The sequence below is a fragment of the Oncorhynchus keta genome, chromosome 19 (genome assembly GCF_023373465.1).
Source record: "Oncorhynchus keta strain PuntledgeMale-10-30-2019 chromosome 19, Oket_V2, whole genome shotgun sequence".
NCBI classification, from domain to species: Eukaryota; Metazoa; Chordata; class Actinopteri; order Salmoniformes; family Salmonidae; genus Oncorhynchus; species Oncorhynchus keta.
The window spans coordinates 34,567,643-34,587,172 of NC_068439.1; the positions used below are offsets into that span (position 1 = coordinate 34,567,643).

At 41.6% G+C, this 19,530-nt stretch overlaps 1 protein-coding gene across 1 annotated transcript; it reads left to right on the forward strand.

The window, feature by feature from the left end:
* The first annotated feature begins 7,178 nt into the window (after positions 1-7,178).
* On the forward strand, positions 7,179-13,266 carry LOC118398102 (protein S100-A13-like). The gene is made up of 3 exons (XM_035793134.2): positions 7,179-7,334; positions 9,408-9,539; positions 12,393-13,266. Exons 1-3 carry the CDS (start codon positions 7,323-7,325, stop codon positions 12,558-12,560), a joined length of 312 nt encoding a protein of 103 aa, XP_035649027.1. The 5' UTR covers positions 7,179-7,322; the 3' UTR covers positions 12,561-13,266.
* Positions 13,267-19,530: the final 6,264 nt, after the last annotated feature.

Below are 19,530 nucleotides of genomic sequence, written 5' to 3' on the forward strand. Positions count from 1 at the left end.
AAATCAATGTAGTTCTCATCATATTTGCACCTCTTCGATGGCCCAACGTCCCTGGCTGTTGTTCGGTGCTTTCCGTGTAAGGGGGGCAGTAGCTCTTCGGCTGCATCAGATTCACAACTGTCAGTGTCCATGCTAGCTGGGCTAACAACAAATGTAGAATTACTGATGCTAGCATTGGATGTGCTCATGGAAGCAGAACAACTTGTGTCGTCGACAGGTGCAGGTGTAGTACTGCTGGTAGTAGCAGTACTACCAGTAGAGCTGGTATGTGTCTCTATGGACACACACGGGCCTTACTTTTGTTAACCATTTATAATTTTTCGAGCAAATCGGAATGAGCAGCAGCTATGTTTGGCTACATACGGACCGTTAGTGGATTTCCCACGAGAGAGTAAAGGTTAATGTGATTGGATGATCATTTTTTGACTAGGCTACCTGTATTTGACATTGTGTTGTTATTTCGCTGAACACTGAAACATCACGCAAATGTATAGCCCCGTGGGAAAATATAAATGGACTGTTTGAAAATGTGAAGAAAAAAACAGATTTGTGCGTACCTTTGGGGTACGCGTACCTCAGTTTGGAAATTCCCGGTCTAGAGGATGAGGCTAGCAGGAAATCTGAGTGAATCTCAATCATTTAATGCACCCTCCTCTCCACGCCTCCTTTCCTTTGTTTGAACTGATGAGAAATGAACTGGATAGGTCAAATTATACTTCCGGTCGGCATCCACCATATTGCTTTCACTTATCCTGTGTTTTCAGACCAGTGCAGATGAAAGAGAGGAGACAATGAGAGGAAGACCCTATAGACTATTGAGAGGCACCCTTGCACTGTACTCATCAATTTGACATTCCTGGGAAACGTGATCCTGCCAGATTCTCATCAGCTGTATCAGCGCCTCACCTCATGACAGGGTGTTGAGCCACACATAAGTTGCAGTGAAGTCTATGGCCAAGTAAGCAAACAAGACCGGAACATAGTGAATTCACTGTGCTGCAAGTTTTAACAGGTTCTGGCATTCCGTAATAATGAGGTGACTGAAGGGAGAGGAAAAGTTGTTTGGCTGGTTGTTTTTTGGGTTCACTTGAAAAAAATCTCTGTCATAGTGAAACATAATTCTTATTTAAAATATAAGTGATATGATGTCCTGTTGGAAGACAGACAGACAGACAGACCAATGCATGCAGAGACACTGGAATGAGACATCACATAATGACACTATTACAATGCAAAGGGCAGGACTGTCTGAAAGTGAATTATGTGGAAGACTGTAAGACTGCACTGAATTGCCTGTGCCAGTGTTTCCTTCCCAAAATCAAATCAAATCAAATAAAAAAATGGTTGTATTGTATTAGTCACATGCGCCGATATAACAGAGAGTGAAATGCTTACTTATGAGCCCAATGCAGTTTTTTAAAATACAGATAAGAATAAAAAATAAAAGTAACAAGTAATTAAAATAACAATAGCGAGACTATATACGGGGGGTACCGGTACAGAGTCAATCTGCAAGGGCACCGGTTAGTTGATGTAATATGTACATGTAGGTAGAGGAATTAAAATGACTATGCATAGATGCTAACAACAGAGGGTAGCAGCGGTGTAAAAGAGGTGGAGAGGGGGAGGGGGGCAGAAGCTATTTAGAAGCCTCTTGGACCTAGACTTGGCGCTCCGGTACCACTTGCTGTGCAGTAGCCGAGAGAACAGTCTATGACTAGGGTGGCTGGAGTCTTTGACAATTTTTAGGGCCTTCCTGGATGGCAGGAAGCTTGGCTGGGCCGTTCACACTACCCTATGTTGTGAATGGCGCAGCTGTAGAACCTTTTGTAGATCTGAGGACCCATGCCACCTGGCGGTGGCCCATCAGGAAGTCCAGGATCCAGTTGAAGAGGGAGGTGTTTAGTCCCAGGGTCCTTATCTTTTTGATGAGATTTGAGGGCACTATGGTGTTGAACGCTGAGCTGTAGTCAATGAATAGCATTCTCACATAGGTGTTCCTTTTGTCAAGGTGGGAAATGGCAGTGTGGAGTGCAATAGAGATTGCATCATCTGTTGATCTGTTGTGTCGGTATGCAAATTGGAGTGGGTCTAGGGTTTCTGGGATAATACGTTGATGTCAGATTTGACCAGCCTTTCAAAGCACTTCATGGCTACAGACAGGAGTGCTTAGTATTCTTGGGCACAGGCACTATGGTGGTCTGCTTAAAACCTGGCGGTATTACAGATTCAGACAGCGAGAGGTTGAAAATGTCAGTGATGACACTTGCCAGTTGGTCAGCGCATGCTTGCAGTACCCGTCCTGGTAATCCGTATGGCCCTGCAGCCTTGGGAATGTTGACCTGTTTAAAGGTCTTACTCACATCTCCTGCGGAGAGCGTGATCACACAGTCTTCCGGAACAGCTGGTGCTCTCATGCATATTTCAGTGTTACTTGCCTCAAAGCGAGCATAGAAGTAGTTTAGCTCATCTGGTAGGCTCGTGGCACTGCTGTGCTTCCCCTTGTAGTCTGTAATGGTTTGCAAGCCCTGCCACATCCGACAAGCGTCAGAGCCGGTGTAGTATGATTCGATCTTAGTCCTGTATTGATGCTTTGCCTGTTTGATGGTTCATCGGGGGGCATAGGGGGATTTCTTATAAGCTTCCGGGTTAGAGTCCCGCTCCTTGAAAGCGGCAGCTCTAGCCTTTAGCTCAGTGTGGATGTTGCCTGTAATCCATGGCTTCTGGTTGGGGTATGTACGTACCATCACTGTGGGAATGACATCATCAATGCACTTATTGATGAAGCCAATGACTGATGTGGTGTACTCCTCAATGCCATCGGAGGAATCCTGGAACATACTCCAGTCTGTGCCAGCAAAACAATCCTCTAGCTTAGCATCTGCTTCATCTGACCACTTTTTTATTGATCTAGTCACTGGTGCTTCCTACTTTAATTTTTGCTTGTAAGCAGGAATCAGGAAGTTGAATTATGGTCAGATTTGCCAAATGGAGGGCGAGGGAGAGCATTATTTGCGTGTGGAGTAAAGGTGGTCCAGAGTTGTTTTCCCTCTGGTTGCACATTTAACATGTTGATAGACATTTGGTAAAACATTTGGATTTAAGTTTCCCTGCATTAAAGTCCCTGGCTACTAGGAGCGTCGTCCCTGGCTACAAGGAGCGCCGTCTCTGGGTGAGCATTTTCTTGTTTGCTTATGGCGGAATACAGCTCATTCAATGCTGTCTTATTAGTGCCAGCCTCCGTTTGTGGTGGTACGTAAACAGCAATGAAAAGTACAGATGAAAACTCTCTTGGTAGATACTGTGGTCTACAGCATATCATGTGATACTCTACCTCAGGCAAGCAATAGCTCGAAACTTCCTTAGATATCATGCACCAGCTGTTATTTATAAAAATACATAGTCCACCGCCCCTTGTCTTACCAGATGCCGCTGTTCTATCCTGCCGGTACAGCGTATAACCAGCCAGCTGCATGTTGATAGTTTCGTTGTTCAGCCACAACTCCCTGAAGCATAAGATGTTACAGTTTGAATGTCCCGTTGGTAGTTTAATCGTCTGTGTAGGTCATCGATTTTATTCTCCAAAGATTTCACATTTGCTAGCAGAATGGAGGGAAGTGGGGGTTTATTCGATCGCCTACAAAGTCTTAGAAGGCACCCTCTGGTCCCTTTTTCTCCATCTCATCTTCACACAAATCACGGGGATCTGGGCCTGTTCCCGAGAAAGCAGTATCTCATTTGCGTCATGCTCAACAGACTCGTTAAAGGAAAAATAAAATATTCTGCCAGTCCGTGGTGAGTAATCGCAGTCCTGATGTCCAGAAGTTCTTTTCGGTTATAAGAGATGGTAGCAGCAACATTATGTGCAAAATAAGTACACGCATTCTTCTCCGGCGCTATTGTTACAAAAACATATATGGATGGATATGAGTAATTGTGTTTGTTTGTCTTTTATGAAGAAGCTTCTATAAGTTATTTACTCATGCTGTACTCTCGTTCATTCATGGAGAGTTTTTCATCTTAAAATCATGAAAGATAATTTGATCATTAATGCCTAATTTGTCTATTGTTTAAAATAGTAGGTACATTGTAGCGTGGAGGCCACCCCTTAGTCTCCTGAACAGTGCCATTTCAACATAGGCCTAAACGTCTCAGCAATGAGACATCGTACCAGAGACATTGACAGATACCTCAGTTAGGGCTTGCCAGCCCTGTCAAACACACTTGATCCTGTGGTTTTACAAATTTGGGCGTGGTGTCTGTTTTTCTGGAAGACAGCTAGGAGGAGTGGCGAGAGAGCAGGACATCGAAAGCTCTGAAGGCAGGACACACCCTTCTCCCCTGGGAAAAAAGTCGCTACTGAGCCCGCATGTGAAACCAAACAGCTGCGCATTCTAGAGACACATTAAGCCTTTTACTGTGGTCTTCGATTATGACATTAATTTGTTTTTTTTACAAGCATACAGTATATCACAAAAGTGAGTACACCCCTCACATTTTTGTAAATATTTGAGTATATTTTTTCATGTGACAACACTGAAGAAATTAAACTTTGCTACAATGTAAAGTAGTGAGTGTACAGCTTGTATAACAGTGTAAATTTGCTGTCCCCTCAAAATAACTCAACACACAGCCATTAATGTCTAAAGCGCTGGCTACAAAAGTGAGTACACTCCTGGGTGAAAATGTCCAAATTGGGCCCAAAGTGTCAATATTTTGTGTGGCCACCATCATTTTCCAGCACTGCCTTAACCCTCTTGGGCATGGAGTTCACTAGAGCATCACAGGTTGCCACTGGAGTCCTCTTCCACTCCTCCATGATGACATCACGGAGCTGGTGGATGTTAGAGACCTTGCACTCCTCAACCTGCCATTTGAGGATGCCCCACAGATGTCCAATAGGGTTTAGGTCTGGAGACATGCTTGGCCAGTCCATCACCTTTACCCTCAGCTTCTTTAGCAAGGCAGTGGTCGTCTTGGAGGTATGCTTGGGGTCCTTATCATGTTGGAATACTGCCCTGCAGCCCAGTCTCCGAATGGAGAGGATCATGCCCTGCTTCAGTTTTTCACAGTACATGTTGGCATTCATGGTTCCCTCAATGAACTGTAGCTACCCAGTGCCGGCAGCACTCATGCAGCCTCAGACCATGACACTCCCACCACCATGCTTGACTGTAGGCAAGACACACTTGTCTTTGTACTCCTCACCTGGTTGCCGCCACACACACTTGACACCATCTGAACCAAATACATTTATCTTGGTCTCATCAGACCACGGGACATGGTTCCAGTAATCCATGTCCTTAGTCTGCTTGTCTTCAGCAAACTGTTTGTGGGCTTTCTTGTGCATCATCTTTAGAAGAGGCTTCCTTCTGGGACGACAGCTATGCAGACCAATTTGATGCAGTGTACGGCGTATGGTCTGAGCACTGACAGGCTGACCCCCCACCCCTTCAACCTCTGCAGCAATGCTGGCAGCACGCATACGTCTATTTCCCAAAGACAACCTCTGGATATGAAGCTGAGCACGTGCACTCAACTTCTTTGGTCGACCATGACGAGGCCTGTTCTGAGTGGAACCTGTCCAGTTAAACCACTGTATGGTCTTGGCCATCGTGTTGCAGCTCAGTTTCAGGGTCTTGGCAATCTTTATGTAGAGCAACATTTATTTTTTTCAGATCCTCAGAGAGTTCTTTGCCATGAGGTGCTATGTTGAGTGTGAGAGCGATGACACCAAATTTAACACACCTGCTCCCCATTCACACCTGAGACCTTGTAACACTAATGAGTCACATGACACCGGGGAGGGAAAATGGCTAATTGGGCCCAATTTGGACATTTTCAACTAGGGGTGTACTCACTTTTGTAGCCAGCGCTTTAGACATTAATGGCTGTGTTGAGTTATTTTGAGCACAGCAAATTTACACTGTTATACAAGCTGTACACTCACTACTTTACATTGTAGCAAAGTGTCATTTCTTCAGTGTTGTCACATGAAAAGATATACTCAAATATTTACAAAAATGTGAGGGGTGTACTCACTTTTGTGATATACTGTATGTTTAACAGAGGTGGGTGGTAGTGCGAAGCAATGGGTTTGGACCCGACTGTGCAGATCCAGTATCTAGGCTAGATTTAGACCTGTCAAAACAGCCAATCTGGTCTCATAACATTTCATATTATTCTGTATGTAAATCCAGGACAAATCATTTAGGATGATACAGTATGTTATGTTTCACATGGTATATATTAATTCCTGGATGATATGTTACGAATTACAATTTTGTTTTTGCGTTAAGTAACCTTGTGTCTTATGTAACGATACCAAACGTAACATATCATGGTAATTTGTGTGTCCCGGATATGCTTTACCTATGTTACGTATAGTCAATGAGACCAGGCTGCAACAGCCCATTTCTTTGTGGTAGCATAATAAAGGATCTGGTTGACTGGTTTTCATGTAAACACCCCAATAGGCCTATGACAATTTATGGACAGAAACAGTTTTATCGAGTCCCATGTCTCCCCACCACTCTGTTAATACTTACAAGAATGTTGTCGTGCCTGTTCATTGCGCACACATCACTTTTTAGTTCGCCAGCACGTCCTTATCAACCTCTGATAACTTTGTAAGAATGAATGCAGGCCAAATGGCAATTGGAATGGACAATGACAAACTACTTCAATTATAAACAACCTCTGAAAAAAAGCCTACCCATAAGGACCGTCCATGTATGCATGGTTCATAAAAGTTTCTTACAATAGGCCTATTGAGAAAAAAAAATATTTGGGGAGGATATTCAAAGCTTTACAGACACTGCATGAAATAGGTAGGCTTATACGAGGGGTTCAAAAAATGCAACAATAAAGATGAAGAATTCCAGTGTAAACCTGCAGACTGTTTCAACTTTTGCTAAATGTTTCCAGATGTTGAGGGAAGCACTCCCAGGCTCCTCTTGAATAGCCTATATGTTTTAAATGCACAACTGTCTAGGCTACTCTCTGCAAAACCTCTAAATTAAAGAGAACTTTGCAATAAAATAAGGGTGGTAGGCCTATATGACTGCATGTCTGCCTCCTGATGTTTACAGTCCCAATGCATCGGGTTACACTGAGTGCACTGTACTTTCCCATAGCTTTCTCTGACTGACACGGAAGGTGGAATCAAGTTGCATTTTTTTTTTTTTTCTTGAGTGGGATCATTTAGGAATCTTGCCAATATGTGACAGAAGCAATTGAACGCTGAGCGAGAAAAGTAGCAATTGCTGAACATCGCAGAGAGAAAACTTTACTTTGAAAAAGGACAGCACAAAACGATCCAAATGGCTGAACAGGTAGGCCTACTATACCATTTTAAAATCATACCTTTGGTGTCTTTTTCTGTATTTATTTGTCTGTGTGTACAGTATGTATGTATGTATGTATGTATGTATGTATGTATGTATGTATGTATGTATGTATGTATGTATGTATGTATGTATGTATGTATGTATGTATGTATATTCTTTTACTGCTCTAGGGATATAATTATTGTTTGGATAACCTTATTTACTACTATGTATTGATTTTTACCATACATTTTTTTCACTCTTGATGCGATGTGCAATGTAGAGAACACCGGAAGAAGAATTATGTTTCACAGTGAATTATTGTAATGTTTGTTTATGTGTCAATTAATCGCATTAGGGATGGGTTGCCAGCTGGTGATTTGACATTCAAATAATATGTCATTCATTCATTTTCATTCATTAGCACTTGTCAAAACGTTGCAGTTGAAGAGATGGTGGCTTATCACATCCTAGAAGCAAGGAATGGGAGTTGTTGCATTCTTTTGGTGATAACTTCCCCCAACTTCTACGCATCGTTCCGATTACCGCTGGAAGTGGCACAAGATGTAGTTTAACCAAAATTCCATTGACATATTATGCCATCCAATTTACATCATGACACAGTCCATGAGATCGTATTAAGTCCTATAGGTGTTTGCATATAGCCAACTTTGCATGCACTCTTGCCAGCTTAACGCGAGTTTACCACGAATCATTTCAATGCACTGATCAGTGTGCATGCTGGACAGCAGCAAAGAATGTGGACAATAACAAATTAATCTAGGCCATATGTTGACGAGGGAGCAAGGAGCAATTCTCAATTGTGTCTATAGACAGACCATGTGTGGAAATGGAAAGCACGGGGAGGCAGTCCCCTGTTTGGTTTCTTATTCCGTCCCCATGGCCTATGCCACAGAGACCTTCTTTGGAGGTTAGTGAGGGATGACAGCTAGACGAACAGACTGACAGACGGACGGACTGACACAACGCCCCAGTTTTTTCCTTGAGGCCCCCATTATAAGTTAGACAGGCCCAATGGGTAAAAAATGTAACAGCCCATCTGGCATTTGCCTGAAATTCCAGATGGCCACTCCACTCCTGGCACACCCTGAAAATAAACAGTCAGGGGTTGAGCTGTCATATTGTAGCTACCAACCTGCAGGTATTTCAAGTACCTTCTACATGTAGACAAGTTGTCTCAATTTGCCTTCCAAAAGTCTCTCGTTACTTAAGCTTCTCCTCCCGACCCACCCACAGATGCTCACATTTCAATAGCATATTCAAATATCTATTTGAATAGGGGTGAGTGACATAGCAAAGTCCCTGAACAGTTATTTAATGTTAGTGATTTAGGATATAAATAAAAAGTAGTATGAACAAAAAACCCAACAGTTACAATAGATTGGGTGTTTGGTTCTTGGTTTAAAGAGAGTATGGAAATGATGTCCTTCACAATGATCAACATAACAAGTCTGTGTGACACAGTTTCACATTCCACTGCCAAACATAAGGTCTACTTTTCAAACAGGTCATTTGTAACCTGGAAGTATAACTGTATAACTGTACTTTTCACTCAGCATATTATTTCTCACAATTTTTTCTTTAAAACTCTGTCATCCTATGTCACCCATGAGCATACTGTTAGTTGTTTTGTGGCTTATTAGGTTTATAGCACAATACTAACTATTCAACATTGACAAAAACGACACAGAGTTGGTTAGTGCGTGATTTGTGCGGAGAAGAATGCTGCAGTGTTGTTCGAACAGTCACTCAAGGACAGGGTTAAACATCGTAGTGTCGTCTTTGCGTAAACTTCCGACGCATGGAGGCATGCTGGATATGCACTTGAGGGCGGATGTGAGTGTGTCTGATTGTTTTGGTATTTGGGACTAAATTGAGTGGAGGTCGGTACACTTCGGCACTCACCTGGGGAGTCTGTCTGATGAATATGTTAACTTTCTTTCTTAATGATCTATTATAATAATAAACGTCACATAATGAACTTCAAAGTACTGTCAGATAATGCTTTTGTTATTGTTATATTATTTTAACACGTTTATTTCTCCTCCTCTGGCGCAGCACTCCGACCTGGAAAAGGCCATCAACACTTTGGTCACAAAGTTCCATGCCGCTGCGGCCAATAAAGGTCCCACGCTCCAAACCAAAGAGTTCAAAGACCTCCTCTCCTCCCAGCTGCCCAACTTAGTCAAGGTACATAAGCAGCAACTGTCGGCTACATTGCCCTCGCCCTCCCCGGCCACACCTGCCATTGATTCTACCAGTAGGGCGTGACTCTGACTCTTACTACCCCCCCCCACTCAACCACACACATACAGTACACGCCTCATCGTATGACTCCCAAACAAACACTCAGGAAAAGCCTGCAGGCGTTGGTTGCCAGGCTGGATGCAAAATAAACATGGCTGTAATCTACTTGGCACTCAGTAACCAATTGGGTTTTAAACATGTTAGCACATATCATGAGCACCTACGCTGGATTGTATAAACTATCTGGACGTCCATGGTTTAAAGGCCCAATGCAGCCATATTTTTTAAATTAAAATGGGCAAAAAGACACACAAATAAATGAATTAGGACTGTCTGGGAGTGGTCTGAGTGAGGGGCCTAATTGGACGAGCCTAATGAGAGGGATATATAACCTGAAAACTAGATTCTATTGGCAGAGAGGTTTAAAACTCTTTGTTATTCGTCTATTACCTTATACCGCCTGGTGATAAACACCAGACAGGCCAAAACTCCATCCCACCAAAACAGGCAGAAATTTCAGCCAGTCTTTATAAACAGCTCTTCCCAATTTCACAGTATTATTCCAACCTCATAGTGTGTAAATATACACTGAGTGTACAAAACATGAACACTTGCTCTTTCCATGACATAGACTGATCAGTCAAATCCAGGTGAAACCTATGATCCCTTATTGGTGTAACTTGTTAAATCCACTTCAATCAGTGCAGATGAAGGTGAGGAGACAGGCTAAAGAAGGATTTTTAAGCCTTGAGAAAATTGAGACATGTATTGTGTATGTGTGCCATGGGCATCCTCATTGTGTCAAGAACTGCAATGCTGCTGGGTTTTTCACACTCAACAGTTTCCCATATGTATCAAGAATTGTCCTCTACCCAAAGGAATCCAGCCAACTTCACACAACTTTGGGAAGCACTGGAGTCAACATAGGCCAGCATCACAGTGGAACACTTTCGACACCTTATAGAGTACATGCCCCGACGAATTGAGGCGCTTCTGAGAGCAAAAGAGGGGGGGTGCAACTCAATATTAGGCAGGTGTTCTCAGTGTATATAAAACAAGGTCACTGGCCCTTTAAAGTTAAACGTCTCGCTAGGAACTGAATCTGACACATGCTTTATTTGAAACATTAAAAAGTCCAAAGTATCTTAATTTTGGAACTCGCTGCTTAGTTGTCTGAGGCCTAAGGCAGTTTTCCAGGACTAGTCTGAATCTGCCAGTGGTTGACAAAGATAGCTATGCTTCTGAAAAACAGGAAAAGGTCTGTTCAAATATATAAACAAGTGATGAAGGTTTAAGGTTGTTCACTCATCTGGAGGGGGATTAAATGTTCTGACAGAGAAGTAAATAACAGTTTTCCTTATGAACAGAACAGAACAGGACAACTGTAGGCCTAATTGTAATATGACTCCTTGCACCAAGTCAACTTCATCCACCACTTGACAATCAAGTAGAGTATTTCTGCTACAGGTCGAGTGGCCTAAGAGCTCTATTTTCATGTCATCCAACAAATGTAAATGACTGGAGTTTGCTTAACAGTATTGGCACTTGGATTTGAACCAGTGCCATGTTCAGATAACATCATAATAGAGCTCTTTGGCCACGCACACCAGTGGTGGGTTTGGCGTCGAAAGGTTGTAAAAGCAGAAAATCAGTGATGGAAAAAGTACTCAAATGTCATACTTGAGTGAAGTTTAAGATACCTTAATAGAAAATGACTCAAGTAAAAGTGAAAGTCGCCCAGTAAAATAATACTTGAGTAAAAGTCTAAAAGTATTTGGTTTTACACATACTTTAGTATCAAAAGTAAATGTAATTGCAAAAATATACTTCAGTTTACAAGAGTAAAAGTAAAAGTATACATAATTTCAAACTACTTATATTAAAGCAAACCAGACGGCACCATTTTCTTGTTTTTATTTTATTTACGGATAGCCAGGGGCACACTCCAACACAGACATTCATTTACAAACAAAGCATTTGTGTTTAATCGGTCAGTAGGTGTTAGTGTTTAGATAAGGGTCAGTAGGGATGACTAGGAATGTTCTCGTGACAAGTGTGTGAATTGGACCATTTACCTGTCGAAATGTAATGTGTACTTTGGGTGTCAGGAAAAATGTATGGAGTAAAAAGTACATTATTATCTTTAGGAATGTAGTGAAGTACAGTACAGATACCCCCCAAAAAAAAAAATACTTAAGTATTACTTTAAAGTGTTTTTACTTAAGTACTTTACACCACTGCAGAAAATAACCCCATACCTATTGTAAAATATGGTGGTGATTCCTAGAAAAAGAGCCATGGATCTATCTATAACCACTAGAAGGTAACAAAGCCTGAAACATATGACACAGTTGACAAAGTTCACACTTTGGCTGAATACCAAATCACTCCATTCCCCTCGCCCCTCCATTTGAGCGTTCACAGACGCCTCCGCCATATGCAAATACTACATGGAGGGATACAAATGTACATTTACTATGTTACGTCTACCCCTGAGTCCAGGTTGATACAGCTGCTTACAGTACAGTTGAAGAGTGAACAATATTGGATTATGAAGTCAAACATAATTACTACGCTGAGGATATCAGTAGTACTGTTGTGAATATAGCCTACCGAGTAATGAAGGCAACAATGTTATACTCTCAAAAGTGTAAAAGACTAATTGCTAACTTCCTGCTTACACATGTCTATACATGATTACTTTATTTCTTATTACAGGTCCATAAGTGCTTATTAAGTGTTAAATACCATGCCTATATTATAAAGAGTTGTTTTTGTGCTCCCTCCCTCCCCCAGACTGGAGGCTCAGAGCAGGGTCTGGGCAAGATGATGAAACAGATGGGTGTGTCGGACGGTGAGGGAATCACCTTCAAGCACTTCTGGGGCTTGATCCAGTCGCTGGCCACCACGCAGCATGACCTCATTAGTAAGAAAGTGTCCAAGAGCAGCTGTGTGCTCCTGTAAGGTCCATGCCTTCTGACGGTGGTGTGAGCCAGGGGGATCCAGACAGCCTCATAGTATCCCACCCAGTGGCAGTACCCCTTCTCACCGCACTGCTCCCATCCAACCCTGGACACTCACATAGTACTCACCCCTCCCACTATAGGCATTTTATTCCCCATGCTAGGTAGTGCCAGCAGTGCTCATCTCCTTGATTTAACATCATCACATTTGTTTTGGGGGTTGACATGACGTGGAAACAATGTTGATTTTGCCCATTGGGGTGGAACTCTGGGCTATTCCTGTGGTACCTGACCTGTGGTATCCAGACATTGTGTGGTATTTTGGAACATTTTACTGCATAAATTTGTTATAGGTGGGGTACAAATCCTGTGGTTTTGTATGGTAATTTTGTTTTGATGTGGTAATTCAATGTTTTTTGTTTGTGGTTATTTGGTGTAACCACATGGTATGGTAATTGTTGCTGTAATGGTAAATTGTGTGGTAGCTGTATACCACAGGAATTCAGGTTTATGTGGTAATCGTGATCCTAGCTGTACCATAAGGTTTTTTTATGGGATCTATATGGTCCTGTGGAACTTTTTGGTGAACAACTGGTCCTGTGGTAACTGAAACCTATTGACATACTATTAGTAAAAATACATTAAAAAGAAACATGCCAGAAAGGAATGAATTACAATAACAATAAAGGACTTAACTCCTAAAATCATATCATTTATTATAATGTGTTTTTTCCCCAGCCAAGCAGTTATTTTGGTTCAACGTTTACTTCTGGCAGCTCCCCTCAAGGCCTTCACCTTCATCCCATGATGCAGAAGCATAAGAACAGAACTCAGAATACAGAATGCAAAAACAGTAATACTGTACTCCATAACAATAGCAAACACATTCTCAAATAAAAAATCTCAGTGTCTTCAGAAGTCACGAAAGATGTGCAAAACCACTAAATATACACCCAAACGTTGCACAGCGCCAGTTCTATGATGTTTTTCTCTCCGCCTTCCGGAAATACCTGTACTATTTTGTGACTGAATTGAAACATGTAAATTATCTATCTTCAAGTCTGATAATACATGATCTACAAGTCAGAATCTAATATTCATACATCTGAGCGGCACCTTCAGCATTCAAACGTTGTTAGAGCCAAGTGTAATACGGCATTGAAAATCAGACAAGGTCAAATCAGGCACTGTCCGGCATACAGAAAAAAGGTAAGACATGCTGTTATTAGAAATGAGTGTAATTGGCTAATCTCTTCCTCTTCTCTGCAACTGCACACGTGTGAGATTGAGTGAGCGACAACTAGAGCAAGCAAGAGGAAATGAGGAGAAACTTTACATGAAACTTTACATGACTCACCCAGAGGTAAGTGTCTGTTGAATCAGGACAAAAGGGATGGTCCACCACCCAAGGATGGTCCACCCCCACCCCCCACTCTGCCAAAAAAGTAAAGACCAAAAGAGACTGCATAAAATATTAAAAATACTGAGCTATATTGCATTCTCAATTTTTTATATATATTATTATTATTATTTTATACTAATACACTTGCTCAAAGAAAGAGATTTTGTTAAATTGGTAATATACATTTATTTTGACACCCCTATTTTCAGTACTCCATCACCCTTGTGAGGATAACGACACTGAGACTTAAAAAAAAATGTTTTATGAGATTATACTCTTTATGAGAGTGTACAAAACATTAAGAACACCTTCTTAATATTAAGTTGCACCTACCCCCTTTGCCCCCAGAACAGCCTCAATTTGTCAGGGCATGGCACCTCTACAAGGTGTCGAAAGCGTTCCACTGGGATGCTGGCCCATGTTGACTCCAATGCTTCCTAGAGTTGTTGTGCCAAGTTGACTGGATGTCCCTTGGGTGGTGGACCATTCTTGATACACACGGGAAACTGTTGAGCGTGAAAAAAAAACAACAGCGTTGCAGTTCTTGACAACAAACCGGCACGTCTGGCATTTACTACCATACCCCGTTCAAAGGCTCATTCACCCTCTGAATGGAACATCTCAATTGTCTCAAGGCTTACAAATCCTTCTGTGACTTGTCTCCTACACTGATTGAAGTGGATTTAACAGGTGACTTCAATAAGTGATCAAAGCTTTCACCTGGTCAGTCTATGTCATGAAAAGAGCAGGTGTTCATCATGTTTGTACACTTAAAGGTTTTTTTTTTTTTAGGAAAAAATGTTGGGAGTACAGATTATTGTATGGGACAATATGCAAAAGTTTTTGAGGAAGATAATTTGAATGTATTCATTCGTTTCTTTTCATTTTGATAAGAGATGAAAATGTGATGAATTTAAGATTATTTGTTGATGTAAAAATGTAAATGTATCAATTTTAAGGTTGTGTCATTGGATTTGAGGTGGGGTGGTGAGAAATTCTCAATGTGGTCCCGGCTGAAAATGTTTGAATACCACTGTGCTAGCGGAATCCATTCAGTCCATAAACACTGCCTTCAGAAAGTAAAAGTATTCACACCCCTTGACTTTTTCCACATTGTGTTGTGTTACAACCTGAATTTTAAATGAATTACATTTCGATTTTGTGTCACTGGCCTACACACAATAACCCATAATATCAAAGTGGAATTATGTTCTGAGATTATTGTTTTTTTATTAATAAAAAATGTCAGGCTGAAATGTACTGGTTCAATAATTATTCAATCCCTTTGTCATTGCAAGCATAAATAAGTTCAGCAGTAAACATTTGCTTAACAAATCACATAATAAATTGCATGGATTTTTGAATGACTAATGACTAATCTCTCATACAATTATCAGTTGAGCAGTGATGCTTGAAACGAAACGATCTCCAATGGAAGATCAGGATCAAGCAGATGAGGCAGGCAATAACCAACAAGAACTTGCACAAAGAGTTGCTTTCACATTGCAGCACTTCAACTAGATGAGATGCATTTAAATGGGGGATGTATTCATTATTTTTGCTTTGATAATTTCTGTTCTGTACAAAATTCAAATAGTGTGCAGCAAAATTAAATGAGTGACTAAACCAAGGCTGGTTTAAAACGTTGTTTGGAGCCACCACTTGGCACAAGCCAAGAGCAGTGGTGGCTCCATCATGTTATTTTTTTAATAAAAAATATATATATATACATTTCACCTTTATTTAACCAGGTAGGCTAGTTGAGAACAAGTTCTCATTTACAACTGCGACCTGGCCAAGATAAAGCAAAGTAATGCGACACAAACAACAACCCAGAGTTACACATGGAAGAAATAAGAGTACAGTCAATAACACAATAGAAAAAAAAGAAAGTATATATACAGTGTGTGCCAATGGCGTGAGGAGGTAAGGCAATAAATCGGCCATAGTAACGAATTAATGACAATTTAGCAAATTAACACTGGAGTGATAGATGTGCAGATGATGATGTGCAATTAGAAATACTGGTGTGCAAAAGAGCAGAAAAGTAAATAAAAACAATATGGGGATGAGGTAGTTAGATTGGATGGGCTATATACAGATGGGTTATGTACAGCAGCAGTGATCGGTTAGCTACTCAGATAGCTGGTGTTTAAAGTTAGTGAGGGAATTATAAATCTCCATCTTCAGCGATTTTTGCAATTCGTTCCAGTCATTGGCAGCAGAGAACTGGAAGGAAAGGCAGCCAAAATAGGTGTTGGCTTTGAGGATGACCAGTGAGATATACCTGCTGAAGCGCGTGCTACGGGTGGGTGTTGTTATCGAGACTAGTGAGCTGAGATAAGGCAGAGCATTACCTAGCATAGACTTAAAGATTACCTGGAGCCAGTGGGTCTGGCGATGAATATGTAGCGAGGGCCAGCCGACTAGAGCATACAGGTCGCAGTGGTGGGTGGTATATGGGGCTTTGGTGACAAAACGGATGGCACTGTGATAGACTGCATCCAGTTTGCTGAGTAGAGTGTTGGAGGCTATTTTGTAAATGACATCGCCAAAGTTGAGGATCGGTAGGATAGTCAGTTTTACTAGGGTATGTTTGGCGGCGTGAGTGAAGGAGGCTATGTTGGGCGGGCGGGTGCGGGCAGCGAACGGTTGAAAAGCATTTAAGAGCAGTTGGAGTCCATGGAAGGAGTGTTGTATGGCATTGAAGCTTGTTTGGAGGTTTGTTAACACAGTGTCCAAAGAAGGGCTAGATGTATACAGAATGGTGTCATCTGCGTAGAGGTGGATCAGGGAATCACCCCCAGCAAGAGCGACATCGTTGATATATACAGAGAAAAAAGTCGGCCCGAGAATTTAACCCTGTGGTACCCCCATAGAGACTGCCAGAGGTCCGGACAACAGGCCCTCCGATTTGACACACTGAACTCTGTCTGAGAAGTAGTTGGTGAACCAGGTGAGGCAGTCATTAGAGAAACCTAGGCTGTTGAGTCTGCCGATAAGATTACGGTGATTGACAGAGTCGAAATCCTTGGCCAGGTCGATGAACAGTACAATCTTTTATCAATGGGAAATGGTCAGTGATCTGTTTATTAACGTGGCTTTCAAAAACTTTAGAAAGGCAGGGCAGGATAGATATAGGTCTATAACAGTTTGGGTCTAGAGTGTCACCCCCTTTGAAGAGGGGGATGACCGTGGCAGCTTTCCAATTTTTAGGGATCTCGGACGATACGAAAGAGAGGTTGAACAGACTGGTAATAGGGGTTGCAACAATGGCGGTGGATAATTTTAGAAAGAGAGGGTCCAGGTTGTATAGCCCAGCTGATTTGTACGGGTCCAGGTTTTGCAGCTCTTTCAGAACATCTGCTATCTGTATTTGGGTGACGGAGAAGCTGGGAGGCTTGGGCAAGTAGCTGTGGGGGGTGCGGAGCTGTTGCCCGGGGTTGGGGTAGCCAGGAGGAAAGCATGGCCAGCCGTAGAGAAAGGCTTGCTGAAATTCTCGATAATCGTGGATTTATCAGTGGTGACAATGTTACCTAGCCTCAGTGCAGTGGGCAGCTGGGAGGAGGTGCTCTTGTTCTCCATGGATTTTACAGTGTCCCAAAACTTTTTGGAGTTAGAGCTACAGGATGCAGATTTCTGTTTGAAAAAGCTAGCCTTTGCTTTCCTGACTGACAGTATTGTTTCCTGACTTCCCTGGAAAGTTGCATATCGCGGGGAATATTCGATTTTAGGGAGCGTTTGACAGTGAAGGACTTGGGATTTTTTTTAGGATAAAAAGAAATAGAATAGATCTAAGCACATGCTAAATACTGAAAACCTGGTTCAGTCTGCTTTCCAACAGACGCTGGAAGACAAATTCACCTTTCAGCAGGACAATAACCAAAAGCCAAAGACTAAATATACACTGAGATGACATTGAATGTTCCTGAGTGGCCTTGTTACAGTTTTGACTTGGCAAGACTCTATGGCAAGACTTGAAAATGGCTGTCTTGCAATGAACAACCAACTTGACAGAGCTTGAATAATTTTTTAAAGAATAATTTACAAATATTGTACAAATCCAGGTGTGCAAAGCTCTTAGAGACTCACAGCTTTAATTGCTGCCAAATGTGGTTCCAGCATGTATTGACTCAGGCCTGTGAATACTTGTGTAAATGAGATATTTATTTATTTCATTTTCAATATAATTGAAAAAATTCTGAAAATGTTTTCACTTTGTCATTATGGGGTATTGTGTGTAAATGTGTGTAAAATTATATTGAATCCTTTTGGAATTCAGTCTGTAACTGTAACGGTCTTCTTCCGTTGAAGGAGAGGAGGACCAAAATTCAGCGTGGTTAGTGTTCAACATATTTATATATAAAGTTAAGCATTATATTTTTTGATTAAAGGAGTAACTCTGGTAGGCCTAAAACATTCTTCCTCACCTCAAGTTCAACTATCAGATTCGTTTGGAGTGTCGGTGCACAATGCCTTCATAGGCCTGCAGTAGCAATATAAAAAAAATCCCCTCTTTCACTATACTCTTTCTCCTCTAACTTTCATTTTATTTCAAGGAAAAACGTCTTCGCAATCAAAAGTAGCCTAGGCCAATACTCTTTTTACTCTCTCGCTCTCTCTCTCACTATCTCTCTCTCTCTCTCGCTCTCTCTCTCACTATCTCTCTCTCTCTCTCGCTCTCTCTCACTCTCTCTCCTCAGCAGCAGGCGAGCAGCCAGAACCAGTTTCAGCTGGACATAAGCTATATACGTTTTATCGAGTTGCAATTGGTCCAGTCGGTAAATACATTTTAATTGCACATACCCGAGACCCTTATATTATATTTTTTATTATATATATTTTTTTAATTATATCAGACCCGACCCGAGTCCAAGACAAAAGTCTGAATTTAGGATGTCGGACCTGCTCGAGTCCTGGGTCGGATCTCGGAATTTTGTGTCTGTTGAAACCGTCAACACCTCTACTATGCCCACGTTGCAATCAAAATTCTAATCTTAATTGCCACATTTCAAGCTGTCCTTTTGTGAGGCGCTGTCGGGAACTAGTTCTGTACGATGGTGAGTGGTGGGATTGATTAACCAGAAGGATTCTCCATCATTTAAATCTCAAATTTGGTAAATGTTTGACTTTGCAGTAGATTACAATGGCGGTGGACAGTATGTTGGCACTGCTCAACCAGAACAACCTACGCAGCTACCGATGCCTCAAACATGTTGACACATTTACAGATACATCACCCTAGTATTCCTACCACCGGAGGGAGAGGGAAACGCCCAAAAAAGTAGTGCTACAGACACCTCACCTTTATGAGAGTTACACAAGCCAGCATATTTTTCTCTGTAAGAAAACATTAAGGCATAGGCCGACACAATGTCTGAGAAAATACAAAGTCTTGGAATTCCTGATTGAGCTCTCATCAGGCATTATATGACCCATGATCATATATGGAATCAGAAATGCCAACACTTTGTATTTTCTTAAATAAACAAAAATGAACTACAGTAACTGTTGGCATTTCATTTTCCCGCTGTAGTGAAACCGAACCGTGACCCCAAAACCGCAATAG